Here is a 14,526-nt window from a genome sequence, read left to right on the forward strand (position 1 = left end):
TGATTTTGTGCAGAACAGGGACCCACACCAGCTGGTTTTTCTTTTACCTTGTTTGTTGATCCCACCCACGTGAAATTTTCATTTTGGTTTTTCACGTAATTTTTTTTTTAATTGTTGAAAAGCTAAGGTAGAGATATTTTTTTAGTTTTTCCGTACATGAATCATAATTTTTCAATATTTTTGTTTTTATATTAATCTGAAAATTACACTATAAGAACTTTTCATAAAAAAACAATATTCTTTCAAAGATCCGAATATTTCTTTAAAATCTTTAAATAAGCTCTCAGAGATAGTGGTGGAAGTTCCTAAATAGGGATCCGGAGAGCATTCTTGTCCATTTTATCTCAATTTAATGTAAATATATTGTTGTATGAAAATATTGTTCAAACTAAACCATCCAAGAGGTTGTCATTTAATATTATGATCTAACGGTATTTTTTTTTACTTATAAATAATAGGTTTTTAAGTTTGAATTTCATGAATGACGAGTTCGATACAAATTTATACTACACCCCAATCCAAAAAGTTTTGATTTAACTTTTAGCTATGTACATATATCGTCGTATAAAAATCAATCTAAGAAGTTTGGTATGACTTTTATAATGAAAAAAATGCAATTTTAGGTTGAACTAAATCAAACTATAATTAGTTTGGTTTGATTTCATTGGATTTGACGTATTTATAAACTGCTAAAACCAAACCAATTTAAACGCTTATGTGTAGTGTTGGAGACGAATTCCTAGCATTCGATTGTAATAGCTACCACATTTTCTCGTTTGGTTTAGATTTACCATAGTCAATGAAAAAGGTAGAAACATGAATGTAAATTACTAGCCAATTCGATGTATAAGAGACAAGTTTCTAGTTCGATTGTGTAAAAGAAAACACATTTTATGTGAAAGTCTTATTTACACAATCATTTTTATTTCTAACACATTTTTGTTAATTTTGTATAATTATTCTCTTTCAATTCATTCAGTAAAATTAAGAATGAAAAGTAGAGTTAAATATGTATATACCACTGCTTATGCGAAATCATGTTGAAGATGAAGTGACAGGACCGGGTAGGGTTGAATAGTCATCAGCACCGAGTCCTGACAAAAATCCACGGGTTGGTTTCCATACTTTATCCATGCCATCCTGTTTGTGTGGTTACAGTTAAGTCACGTAAATATTTTATATTTTTATTAATTTTTGTTTTATTATTTCTATAAAAATAATTAATATAAAATATTAACGTGACTTAACCGTGACCACACATTACAGGAAAGTATGAAAAAAGTATGGAAATAGAAAAGCAAACAATCCATCTCCAATAAATATTGACTAATCAAAATAATTTAATCCAATAAATGAGTCACCGCGTGAAAAGTGCTCAGACTCACCAAGCCAAGTTCACAAGTGTAAAGTGGCATCAATTATAGGGGTCCTATCGTCTTCTATCTTTTTATATTTTTATCTTTTATATGAATAATGTCAGATAATTAATTTTTAGAGCATACTAGCAAAAGTGCCCGGGCGATGCTGCGGGTTTTAAAATTGTATAAAATATGTAGAAAGTTATAATGTGTACATATACTATTTACATACATATGAAATCTATTTACAACCCTAAAAAAAGGTTTCAACTTCGACATAACAAAAACAGTTTGCACAAATCTTAGCAAGAATTAACTAATATATATGAAGGGATCCCCTACAAATGAATAGTTTGCACAACCCAACATAATATAGCAAGAAATAAAGAATGAAAAACCTTTTCTTCTGTAAAAATGAAAGTAGGAATACTGTAATAGTAACATCAGTTCTAGACATATTTTTAAGTGTCGAATATGGGAGCATACTTATTAGCTATTGGATTATATCTCGTCAATAACAAACAGCCAATTTCCGCACCATTTTTCTATAGCTTCATAGTTGGCATAGTCTGAGCTAATAAGAAATCTCTCCACTTCTTTGAGATAGTTTCGAGTAATCTGTGGTTCCCATGAGACACCTTTGCCCAACATCTCAATGCTAAATCATCAGGAAATCCTGGAATAAGACATTGGTGCAAAAATTCTCTATATTCCAAAAGATTGTTAAATAAAATCAACCAAATACTCGAGACCAAAAAAGAGAAAAACTACATGCGTATAGAGCTATAGATAAGATAGAGGTCAGTTCTTCGCGAAACCAACATTGCATTTTACCAAAAGAAAATAAAAATAAAAAAATAAAACCCAACAAAATAAAAGATGAGTATATGCAGTGGCAGTCATATAAGAGTTCATTCATCAGTTGAAATTTGTTACTTCAGATTGGCCCATTCATCATTTCTATAAAATTTATATTATGGCATTCCCACTTAGCAAAACTAACATGTTAGCATTAATAAACTGAAAAGCTATATCATTGTAACCCGAGTCAACTTATCCAATCAGAAAAGTAGCGTAATATCTTTAGTAGAACATAACCTGGTCTATCCAGCAAGTTTTGTGCGAAACTCATTGAAATTCCTTATCATTGAGGTAAACTTGGATCTCATTTTCTGCACATTGATGAAGCCGTTCCAACCCAGACTCAACTTCACCTGCAGAAACACAAATTAATTAGGACAAACCAACACGATGCATTGTCTCTCTTCAAGCTTGAGAAAATGACATACCTTGCAAGTACTCAGAACTTGGCATGTTCATGCTCCGGCAAATAATATCAATTAGCATATGTCCATGTTAGTACTCGCCTATATTCAACTATTTGAAAATAAAGAAAATTTAATAAGAAATAGCAATAGACTCTTGGTAGAAAAGTGTGGTCATTTGTGGTGTACCTGTAGTCAGGCCTCTGTAATAAACTTCAACTGTGACTCAGGTTGGCACTACATATCGCTCTGCTTCTCAAGCTACAATAACAACATCGATGGTATGCATAACTCAAAAAAATGAAAAATAGTAGAAACTGAAGGAGAAAATTGTACATATAGAAAATACATTGCACTAAGCATAAACCCAGGAACACAAACCACACAATTGACATTCACATTCATCAGCTATACCAAAATCACTAACCAAGAAAGACATGACAGTAAAATGTTTTACTTACGTGCATAGTGCATCTGCAAGTCTGCAAGTGCTTTTCACCGGGACTGCAGTGCAGTGAAGGGAAAGGAAAAAAAAATTACTCTAACATGAATTATTTTATAAATACCATAGATTGTCATAAAGAACATGTATTTTGAAATTATAGACATGATTTATACCCCAAAAAGTAGATAATAGAAACTGCTAAAGCATCAATTGAAAAAATAAAAAGAAGATTCATGCACATCGAGCCTATGATAAATGTCAATTAATTGACATTAAGTCAAAGAAAGCATCTGCTAAAGCATAATTAACCCAACCTACTTTAATCCATGAAATCAATTCAGTTATCCCTTCCTATTCTGATAACTGTTCGAACCATGAATGAGATACAATTGGATCATCATCCAAGAACCGATACAGGTGGTTCCCATCCTCAAATAGAATTTTCCTGGTGCAACATAAAAGCACTATTGAAAACAACGGAAGAATACATGTCAACAATGGCATAATATATGTGAAGCAAGTTGGTTTGACATGAAAACAAAAATTGTAATTGTCCACATATTTCACGCCTTCATTGTATAAGAAAAATGTCAGTCCAACCACTTGTAGATCAAATGTAATTTTGATTGAGTATTATTCTTTCCACCTAGAATTTCCTAACAATAAAACAAAGTGAATGAGAATATAAAGACACTTCCAAGGCAAACTTCAAAGGCTTACTGAAGAACATTATGCAAAATAGAGTTTGCATGCAAACTTTCTCCAACTTCAATAGCCTGCATCGTAACAGAAATCTAAAGGTAAAAGGGAAGAGTTAATAAGAATAAGATTAGCTAGCAATCTGTTTTGCATATATAGTAGATACAACATACTTGATGAAATCATTTCTTGCATATGAAATACAACATCGTCATTTAACTGCATACACAGTGCAAAAACCTCTCCATTTGCTTTTAAGACAGGCATCCCAAGAAGTTCAAGTAGTTCGTATAAAACCACCTTTAGTAAATAACTGATAAGCACTCATAATGCCTCACCAACAAACCAAAAGGTATCTCTATGTTGAACACATGTTGCCAAAAAAATGATTAAAGTATGTATAAGCATGGATACTCAGTCGACTACTAAATCATGAGCAAACGAAAGGTCTGCAATTAGGTACAAAAAAATCCATTGCACCAAAATGCCAAAATAATACTAAAAAAATACAAACCACAGTTTTTAAATTGATAACAAAATCGTAACATCAGAAAGAACCGACCATGCATTCTTGAATATACTTTGTAAATGTCTTGTTCCTCGCAACTGAAACACCATTTTCAGCCACATGCAAACTCGCTGAATCAATACCAGAGAAACAAAAAAACCTTGCAATACTCACCTGCGAATTCAGAGGCGATGGAGTTCCATTAGCCACAAATATCATAAATGCACCAAATAGAATAAACACTCAACAATAATTAAGCTTACTCTCAATTCAAAGCCTTAATCTTTTATCTAAGCTAAGCAACAACACAAAGAACAAAAAATAAAAAAGGCATTGTAAAAAACAATAGAAAAATTACTGAGAGTAACGTAATTTATACCAATAAACTACCATTCAATTTCAATTTTGAAGTAACCCCACCACATTCCCCAAAGACTAAACCAAAACACAACAAACTCACCCCAAATTTTCCATTTTATTCCCTATCTTTCAATCAATCAAACATACCCTCAAAGATTATATAAACAAACTAAAATCCTAATTCCAAAACAAACCCCTGTTTTAAAAATTTCTCATCTTTCTTCATAAAGGAATCAGAAAATGCAAGCGCATAAACAAATTACTAAACCTTGGGGAAGAGACAGATGGTACGGAAGACGGATAACCTGAGGTGGGGACTTCGTGCACGATCCTTGGCTGTTTCGTGCTGTACGATAAAAAAAAGGAGAGCAAAACGGAAACCGAAAACAGAAGCTCACTTCGCATCAGCTTTTTAGAAAGCAGCAGCTCTAGATTTACCCCTATTCAGCCAAACCGCAAAAACCTATGAGAATCGTTCAAAAACGAAAAAAAACCCGATATATATATATATATATATATATATATAGAAAAAGGAAGTCAGATTTGGGGAAAAATAGAGATGAAAAACAATACCAGGAGAAGGAGAGGATGAGACGCTGGAGGAGAAGATGACATCCAACGGAGCAACAACTTGAACGGAGCTAAAGCGAGTGCAGATTCTGATGAGGGATGTTTTGATGATGCAGGGATTTCGAGGAGACTGGATTACCTTGGAATTTCTCCGTTTGTGATTAAGAACACTCGAGAACAACGTTTTAGTTTTCTGAGAAAGAAAACTCCAGAGAAGCAGAGGAAGAGCGCTCACCTGTTCACTTCCCTTCTACTATGGCTGACACGCGGACCGAAGAGGTAAATTAGTAAATTTACCGTGCTGTGCAGGAAAAAGGCTGAAAACAGGTAACAATTGAAGGGCAAATCCGTCAAACCACTGTTAATGAACAGTGACTTCAACTGAGTTTTAGTATATATAATTTGCCAATAAAATGGGTTTATATATATATATATTTTTTCCACAAACGATATAATCTTCATTAAGAGAAAATGTGTGAGTTTTTTTTTTTTTTTTTTGAACGCCATGTGTGAGTTTAATAACAATGTTGTTCAATTTTATCATTGATAAGAATCGAATCTAATATCTCTTACTTACAAATAAATAAAAAAATCATTAAATCATATTACTAAATAACATGATATTCTTTTTTGTCCTTTCACTTCAATCCTCATTACTTTATTAAAGTCGGCCTCCACTATTGAATAAAGTTGTTTATAAAGAATCTTTGCTGATAAGTAGGGTTAATATTGCTCTTGAACACTATGATGATGCTCGCATGTGTAAAGTGGCGTCAATTATAAGGTCCTTCTGAGAAGAGTAAAGTGTAAAAATAAAGAGTAAAGTAAATAGTATTAAAATTAATTTTTTAGTATAAAAATATATTTTTTCGTTAAAATAAGTATTACCGTGAGTTTCATTCTTCTTTTACCACATTTTCTTGAATTATTGTGCCTTTCATTCATCTTATTCGCTCTTCTTGTGTCCGTCCTTGGCTTTCTCCCAGTTCTCTGCCTTCTACTACTCTCTAATCTCCCTTTCTCGCACGAGTATGGATGTGCTACAAGGTATCATCACTTACCCGGTGGAGGGAATACTGAAGTCGGTCGGTTCAGTTGCTGCTCAAGAAATCGGTCTTTTCCGAGGATTCAAAAAAGAAGCAACTTAGCTTGCTGTATCGTTAGAGGAAATTGAAGAGTACTTAGGCGATGTTGCCCACCAACCACATGATCGGGGCGTGGCAGTGAGAAACTGGGTGAAGAAACTGAAAGACGTAGCTCATGATGCCGATGACGTCTTGGCGGACATCAACTACGAAGTTATCCGGCGTAAAGCAGAAATTCAAAACCACATGAAGAAGAAGGTACTTAACTTCTTTTCGCTCTCCAATCCCATTTTATTTCGTCAAAAGATGGCACACAAGATTAAGAACATCAACGCGTCACTGGCGGTTCTCAAGGGTGATGCATCTCGGATTCACTTGGTTGCAAGGAGAGTAGATCAAACCCCTCCTCCAATTATGAGGAACAGAGAAACCGTCTCAAGCTTCCGTCAGGATGAGAAGATCATTGGAAGGGAGAAGACTGTGTCGAATATCATTGCAACCTTGATCGAGTCCAAGAATCAGGAAGAGTACCTCTCAGTTAAGGCCATTGTGGGAATGGGAGGACTCGGAAAGACGACTTTGGCAAAATCAATATTCAACGATGATGCCATTGGTGGACATTTCCAGGAAAAAATGTGGGTGTGTGTATCCAACCCTTTTGACGTTAATTCGATTCTAAATCTGATGTTAGAGTCCCTTAACTCGGACAGGACAGGATTTACAAGTCAGGAAGCATTGCTGAATAACCTCAAAGAAAGGTTGAAAGGGAAGAGATATATGCTGATACTCGATGATGTTTGGAATGAAGCTGAGGATTTATGGAGCAGTTTTACGGATTGTTTGTCGATGCTCAATTCTGCTCCCGGAAGCATTACCATTGTTACTACCCGCAGTGAAAAGGTTGCATCAATCACGGGGACAATGCCGAAGTGTGATTTGGAGCTCCTGTCAAAGGAGGATTGCTGGTCCATATTAAAGGGTGAAGCATTACGAAATGGTAATGCTCGTTCTCTAGATTCAGATCAAGAGGGCATTGGAAGGGCGATAGCTGAAAAGTGTGCCGGTGTACCATTGGTGGCAAAGGTATGTCTATTGTCATATTCCCCCTTGCTATCTTTTATTTGGTTTTTTTATTTTAGTAACATAAATATATATAAACAAATGTTATGCATAAAGTCGTATAAACTAATGTTAAAGTATAAACTATACAAATAAGGGAGTAAATTTGATTACATCAACAGTATTACTCTAAATTTTCTTAAAGGAGAAAACATAGACTTGGCTTTGAATCCTCTATTTCTTTTAGCCACAGAGGTTTGAGGTCAATACGATTGAATAGCCAATTAACTACACAAACGGAAGAAACCCTATCAAACCCAACAGAATTGTTCTCCTATAATACAATTACCAAGAAAATGATGGTCACCCACCATTCGATCTTAATCTAATGGCTGGTGCTCATTTAACTTTTTTGCTGTATTTTTCCTGTACCGTTTGATTAAAGATCTAATGGTGAGCGACAATCATTTTCTTAGTCATTGAAGTCTAGGAAAACAGGATTCTCAAACCCAATAAGATTTAATCCAAGTGTCATTAAAGCCTAATTGTTTTAATCATAGAGAAAGATGATGCTAATTGATAACGATTATGACCCAAATTGTTTTTCATATCAAGTTTCTCTTTGCAATTTTATGCTAGGGAGTAGGGAAACCATATTTTGTAGACCGCATGATGTAGCGATTGATAGTTGGATTCTTTCTTTAATGATTTGAATAATGAGTCCAACCATCAACTAACACATCATGCGGTCTATGAATATGATTGAAGTAGTTGGTCTCTCTAGCATTACTCTGATATCCCATATTGAATTAATCAATGGAATGGGAAAAAAAAAACATCTTGGTTTTGTCAAATACGTTTACCTAAAATAGGTATTAAACGATTAATGAGTAGTTCAGAAATAAGTTTGTAATATGAGACATTAATTACACACGAAAATGGGTCGCTAGTCGAAGACATAGATTGGTGGCTTTCTCCATAAAGGATTAGTTTGCAGAATTAGGGTAATGTATCACTATGATTTGTACCATTCTACTCTTAACGGGAATTGGGCTAGGTCATGTTTGAGTATGATTTCGAACTCAAACAAATTCAAAACGTTATCCTCATTCATATGAGTTGAACTTAAAACATTTTAGTTTGCTAATATAAGTACAATTAAATAATCAATCGCCATTATAAAAACCCTTAACTTGGTATATTTAATTTTGTCCGAACATTTTAAAAAGAAAATAGCATGAAAAACATAATAATGAGCTTTTAAAGGATCAATTTGTTTATAATATATATATATATATATATGTTTGTATATTTCAACGATTTAACCGTCTATTTTTATGTATTTTCTCAAATATCATCTCTACAAAAATCACCCAAATCCGAAGTCGTATAACCGTTTGATCAAATTTAGTGTTTCTTTAGTAAATGACGAAAGAATAGTTCGCTCTATGCTCACGGCGCGGCTGTGTAAATTTAATGTTTCTTTATAGTTCGCTATAAAAAATGTGGATCAAAACGCTCCTTCAAAATACTACCTTCCTAGTGCATTGTTACAAATTGTTCAATTACTCGGTTATCATAAGTACTAAATTAACACTTATATTTAAATGATCTAACCAAGTATCTTTGAGTTTAATTCCAAGACTAATTCTTACTTGGCTCGCAAGTCTCCTTGGTATTTCTCTTCTAACAAGCAAAAATATTGGAGAGCAATCTTGCAATTCTGATCGATACAAAACGAAGTTGAGTTTAATGCATCTTTGTTTTGCTCATCACTCTATTCAAAATTCAATGAAGCTATAATTTGGGATTGTTATTTTGCTAATCACCTTTTTATATTATAAAATATATAGAAACTAACTAACTTATGTATCAACAGGTTTTAGGAAGCCTAATGCGTTCTCAAAATAGCACGCGTGAATGGTCGTCAATTCTAAAAAGTAAAATATGGGAATTACCAGATAAAGATCAGAAAATCATGTCAGTCTTGAAGTTGAGTTTTGATAATTTAACACCGTCATCATTGAAGCAATGTTTTGCATATTGCTCAATGTTTGTGAAAGATTCTATAATTGAAAAAGATAAGTTGGTCCAGCTCTGGATGGCTCAAGGATATCTCCATTCTTCTTCCAACATAAGTATGGAGGATATAGGTAATGAATATTTTAATATTCTATTGCAAAACTCTTTATTTCAAGATGCTGGAGAAGAGTATGGCACTACCATTTGCAAGATGCACGATCTGGTGCATGATCTTGCAGAAAAAGAATTCAAATCTGAAAGCATTCAGCATGTTGCGCGTATTTCTTCCACTACAATTGAAAAAATTCTAGAAGACAGTGTTGAGAGATTGCAGTTGTTGTTTGTTGATTGCAAGGTCCCTAGTAACACCTTTCAAAGGTTCAGAGATTTACGGATGTTGAATTTATACAATGCTGGAATAGAGGAGTTGCCCATCTCAATTGGAAAGTTGAAACGCTTGAGGTATCTTAACATTTCCTGGACAGGAATAAAAGAACTCCCCAAATCTATTGGCAAGCTCTATAATCTTCAGACGTTAAGAATGTCATATACACACATTAAAACGTTTCCTAGGGGAATGGAAAATTTGATCAACTTGAGACATGTTTATTTCAACAAGGATGTGGAAGTTCCATTTGGGATGACAAGATTGACTCATCTGCAAACGCTACCTTGTTTTAAATTGGATAGAGCAAGGCGTCATAGACTTGATGAGCTAGGTGGGTTAAATGAACTGAAAGGGGAACTAGTTATTGGATCATTGGAATTTGTGAGGGACAAGGAAGAAGCAATGGAATCAAAATTAGTGGAAAAGGCAAACCTACGAAAATTGATATTAGAATGGGGGAAAGAAAGAAATGGCAATTTTCTTGACGAGGATATTCTTGAAGGACTCCAACCGCACCCCAACTTAGAAAGCTTGAAGATTGAGAAATTCAAGGGTACTAGATTTGCATCTTGGATGATGAGAAATTGTCGAGTAACCAATCTCCGTCATTTGAGAATTAGGAGTTGTCAGAAATTGTTGAGCTTGTGTTGTGGGTTAGAATATTGCCCCTCACTTGAGGCGGTGGAAATTGAGGATTGCGGCAATCTAGAATCCTTCCAAATTTCACCATCCCAATCTCTTCAGGTGTTGAGGATAGAAGATTGCCCAAAGCTAAGATGCACTTCAATTCAGAGTCTGCCCTCACTCCGTGATTTGGTTATTAAGAGGTGCACTACTCTCGAGGGGGACTTGTCTTTAAACGGTTGCACATCCCTCCGTGAATTGAGAATTGAAGACTGCGATGGATTCACAAGTATACTGAGTGGGCTCCATTCTTGTACTAGTCTTCGCAAACTGGATATTGGTACATGTCGAAATTTGAGGACTTTGTCGGGTCATGGGCTACAAACCCCCGTCTCTCTTGAGAAGATAAAAATAAGTTTTTGCCCTGATCTAGAGGCTATTCCCAGTTTAGACAACCTCACGTCCCTCACTAAGTTGCTTATTCGGCACTGTGATGGATTAATAAGTCAACCGAGTGGGCTTGCATCCTGCACATCTCTTACCCATTTGGATGTCAGTAATTGCCCTAATCTAGAGGCTATTCCCAGTTTAGACAACCTCACGTCCCTCACTGAGTTGAATATTTGGGGATGTGATGAATTAATAAGTCTACCGAGTGGGCTTGCATACTGCACATCTCTTACCCGTTTGGATGTCAACTCCTGCGACAATTTGATATCTCTGGCGGATGACAATGTGTCCAGCTTACAATCTCTTTCCTCTTTAGATTTATCTTATTGTGGGAAATTACAATATTTGCCCAAGGGGCTGCACTCTCTATCTCGTTTGGAAAAGTTGTCTCTCGGTGCCTTCTGCCAAGAGCTCGATTCTTTTCCGGATTTTCAGGTCCCATCGAAACTGAAAGTATTAGAATTGAAGGGGTGGCCTAAGCTCAAGTCTCTGCCTCAGCAAATTCAACACTCTGCTTCTCTAACAGATTTGCGCATTGATGGTTTCGATGGTCTGGAGGCTCTTCCAGAGTGGTTGGGCAACCTCACATCTCTTGCTGAGTTGACAATTTGTGAATGTAAGAACCTGATGTATTTGCCCAAGGGGCTGCACTCTCTATCTCGTTTGGAAAAGTTGTATCTCGGTGCCTTCTGCCAAGAGCTCGATTCTTTTCCGGATTTTCAGGTCCCATCGAAACTGAAAGAATTAAGATTGTGCGGGTGGCCTAAGCTCAAGTCTCTGCCTCAGCAAATTCAACACTCTGCTTCTCTAACATCTTTGTCCATTTATTTTTTCGATGGTCTGGAGGCTCTTCCAGAGTGGTTGGGCAACCTTACATCTCTTGCTATGTTGAGAATTCGTGCATGTGAGAACCTGATGTCTCTGCCTACGGTCGAAGCTATGCAACGCCTAACCAAATTACATCAGCTAGAGATCTTTTCGTGTCCCCGTCTGTCAGAAAGATTCGCCACAGAATGGCCAAAGATTGCTCACATTCCAGATAAGAGGTAATTTTTATTTTTGGAGCCCTTATTTTATCTCCAATCAATTATGCATGTATATTTTGTTCAAAATTCTTCATTCACTCTCGTTTTCTGCAGTTTTTGGTGATGAATCAAAAGGCTCTTACCAGAGTGATGACGGAACCTCTCATGAATCGACCATCTAATCTATTCACCGTTGTGGGAATCTCAAGTATCTATCGGCACTGGGGAAGCCAATCCAAATTTTACTTGTTACTTGTTATTTGTTATTTTTATCTCCAATCAATTATCCATGTATATTTCGGAGTTATCTAGAATACGGTAATCACAGATAAATTGGATTTGTATTTCAGCTACACTTACGAAGGGAATCCAATAGGAGAATTGCATTAAGAGAGGAGAGCAAGCATAGTACAACGAAAACTTGGACTCGAAAATAGCAGGTTTCGGTCTATCCGTGGTTTTTTCCAGTGATAATGGGACTTGTGTAGTGACATCGGTCATGGGCAGAGCGGGTTATCTTGATCACGAGTATGTTCAAATTTCCGTGTTCTATTAGATTTTTTATCAAGTTATAAATACAAATGTATGAACAGTGAGTGGTTTATTTATGATTACTTTTTATTGTCTGCGGGTACTATAATTATCAAAGGTTGAATTGTAGAGTTTTACTGGCCAACCTGCAAGGCTGCAATCATAGAAAGTGATGATCTTGTCCACATCGTGGAGTGGGTGAATCCTGAATTCCAGAATGGTGATTTAACAACTAATTTGGATCGAAGGATTCAAGGAGAGTTCGATGTGAATTCGGTTGGGAAATCATTAAAGACACCAATGGCATGCACAACTTCCACCTCCCAACTTAGAGCCACCATGGTTGGTTTTGTGCTGTGCCAACTAACAAAATGTATGGAATGGAGGTGTCTAAGCATCGAGAAAGAACGCCAGGCTCAAATGAAGAAACTCTTGTTATGATCTCACCATACCAGAGTTTATCTAGAGTGATTTCCAGATGTTCAGATTCCACAAATGCAGTTTCCATGACAGCAGCATGTTAGGTAGCTTCAAACTCTCTCATTCATCCCATGTTCAAAACTTGGTGGGTGGGTTGGGATCTGTTGTGCAGTGAATCAGTGTAGGCTAAATACAAGTATGCATCTATATTGTCATCGACTTAATCACTTTTGTTTAATACTTCAGGTTGTCTCCCTGACTTGTATCACACCACATAACCCTAATAGGAACAATGTTTTACATGCTTTGACTAAAAAATACGTTGGCTTGACCAAATTGCTCTCTTAGTATGAACATTGCATGATCCATTGATTGATGTAGACTAAGCATCCCCATGTAATAAGGATCATGTATGTACTCTGCAAGTTGTGCAGCATGAGGTTAAAAATCCAGTGTCATACGTTTTTCTGTATTTTTTGCTCAGGACGTTGTCACACATTTTAAATACCAGGTAGTTCACAGGCTGCAATGAGACAGTGAGATGAAGATCTCAACTGGTTTCCTCGTCCTACTGCTCTGTGCAAGTTTCGTTCATGGAGAGTGCTGAATAGGTTAGCATTCTTTAACGAAAGCGAATGGTATTGCGTCCCTTAGATTTATATTTTCTATCTGCTGATAAGTTCTTTTTAGCTCAGATTCAAGCAAGTGCAAGAAGAACATTGTTGTTCCAATACTTGGATCATTACTTTCAACAATGGCCCTCCTTCAAGTTATAGTGCTCTTACTGGTCTGGAAGCTGAGAAGAATAAGAAAACCAGGTACCATTTTATACGCTTGATACTTATTTAGTTAGAAACGGCGCTGCTACTATGGTGTAGTGGTATTCCTATCCAGTTAGCCTGAACTCATAACTTTTTGTACTTAAGCTGCAGATGGAGAAAAACATAACAAAACACCTGTAGCACACCTGTAGCATCAATGAAATCCCAGTTTACTTGTGACGAGGTTTTAGAAATCACCGAAAACTTTCAAACTGAAATTGGGAAAGGAGGATTTGGGATTGTATACCATGGCTACTTGGAAGATGGCACTCAAGTTGCGGTTAAAATACTTTCTCCATCGTCAACTGAAGGAGCTAGGGAGTTCCAAACAGAGTTTTGACAGTTAGGATTTTAATTCCTTGGAATTGCAAGTGCCTTGTCTCGTTGGTTAGAGATTGATGGGTTCCTTGTCGCTGCAGGTTGAGCTCCTGATGAGAATCCATCATAGAAACTTGGCCTCATTTATTGGATACTGTGATGAAACCGACTACTTGGTACTTATATTATATACAAGTACATGCCTAAAGGAAACCTAAAAGAATCTCTCTCAGGTATGTAGTTCTATATTTTATAAGCATTGTCCTCCATCAGAGGGTTTCAAAATATTGGAGTGTCACGGCAATGGCTGCAAATGCAGATAGAAGCTCACATGTGACTTGGGAAATGAGACTTCAGATAACACTAGATATTGCGTTAGGTTAGTGCTTCATGTTATTTCATACGCTAATATATCTGCACAAGTTCATATGCCTAATTCAACTTATGTATATTGTGAAATTTGGCTCACAGGACTGTTTACTTGCATAAGGGTGCAATCCACGTATTGTGCGTAGAGATGTAAATACTGCCAACATTCTCTTAAGTGAAAACTTGGACGCAAAAATAGCAGATTTCGG

General features: G+C 36.0%; 2 protein-coding genes and 1 long non-coding RNA gene across 14 annotated transcripts in view; 2 read left to right on the forward strand and 1 right to left on the reverse strand.

The window, feature by feature from the left end:
* LOC125469627 (putative disease resistance protein RGA3) overlaps nucleotides 1-14,526 on the forward strand; it is a 41,721-nt gene that overhangs the window by 26,443 nt on the left and 752 nt on the right. The gene's annotated exons all lie outside the window — the stretch shown is intronic.
* On the reverse strand, nucleotides 1,661-5,600 carry LOC125469634. 12 transcript variants are annotated; one of them, XR_007251868.1, is made up of 9 exons: nucleotides 5,209-5,600; nucleotides 4,904-5,098; nucleotides 3,941-4,449; nucleotides 3,789-3,844; nucleotides 3,387-3,513; nucleotides 3,085-3,127; nucleotides 2,813-2,884; nucleotides 2,648-2,735; nucleotides 1,661-2,572 (listed from the first exon to the last, which is right to left on the reverse strand). It is a non-coding gene; the product is annotated as an uncharacterized LOC125469634 (long non-coding RNA). The 12 variants fall into 12 exon arrangements; XR_007251866.1 differs by having other exon boundaries at nucleotides 1,661-2,016; nucleotides 2,457-2,572; nucleotides 3,789-4,449; XR_007251870.1 differs by adding an exon at nucleotides 4,539-4,565 and having other exon boundaries at nucleotides 3,789-4,449.
* Nucleotides 6,111-14,506, forward strand: LOC125469628 (putative disease resistance protein RGA3). Its single transcript, XM_048567221.1, has 10 exons — nucleotides 6,111-7,373; nucleotides 9,229-11,879; nucleotides 11,973-12,066; nucleotides 12,209-12,386; nucleotides 12,520-12,913; nucleotides 13,294-13,420; nucleotides 13,505-13,627; nucleotides 13,736-14,181; nucleotides 14,268-14,327; nucleotides 14,420-14,506. Exons 1-3 carry the CDS (start codon nucleotides 6,537-6,539, stop codon nucleotides 11,980-11,982), a joined length of 3,498 nt encoding a protein of 1,165 aa, XP_048423178.1. The 5' UTR covers nucleotides 6,111-6,536; the 3' UTR covers nucleotides 11,983-12,066; nucleotides 12,209-12,386; nucleotides 12,520-12,913; nucleotides 13,294-13,420; nucleotides 13,505-13,627; nucleotides 13,736-14,181; nucleotides 14,268-14,327; nucleotides 14,420-14,506.

The sequence above is a fragment of a genome, unplaced genomic scaffold, assembly GCF_019419815.1.
Source record: "Pyrus x bretschneideri cultivar Hongxiangsu unplaced genomic scaffold, Pyrus_bretschneideri_v1 Contig44, whole genome shotgun sequence".
Lineage (NCBI taxonomy): Eukaryota > Viridiplantae > Streptophyta > Magnoliopsida > Rosales > Rosaceae > Pyrus > Pyrus x bretschneideri.

What these genes read in the sequence shown, in the direction of transcription:
- LOC125469628 (XM_048567221.1), top strand. Translation starts at nt 6,537, where the DNA reads ATGAAGAAGAAGGTACTTAACTTCTTTTCGCTCTCCAATCCCATTTTA. An exon ending in GTGTACCATTGGTGGCAAAG is followed by an intron (nt 7,374 to 9,228) that starts GTATGTCTATTG and finishes ATGTATCAACAG; the next exon opens with GTTTTAGGAAGCCTAATGCG.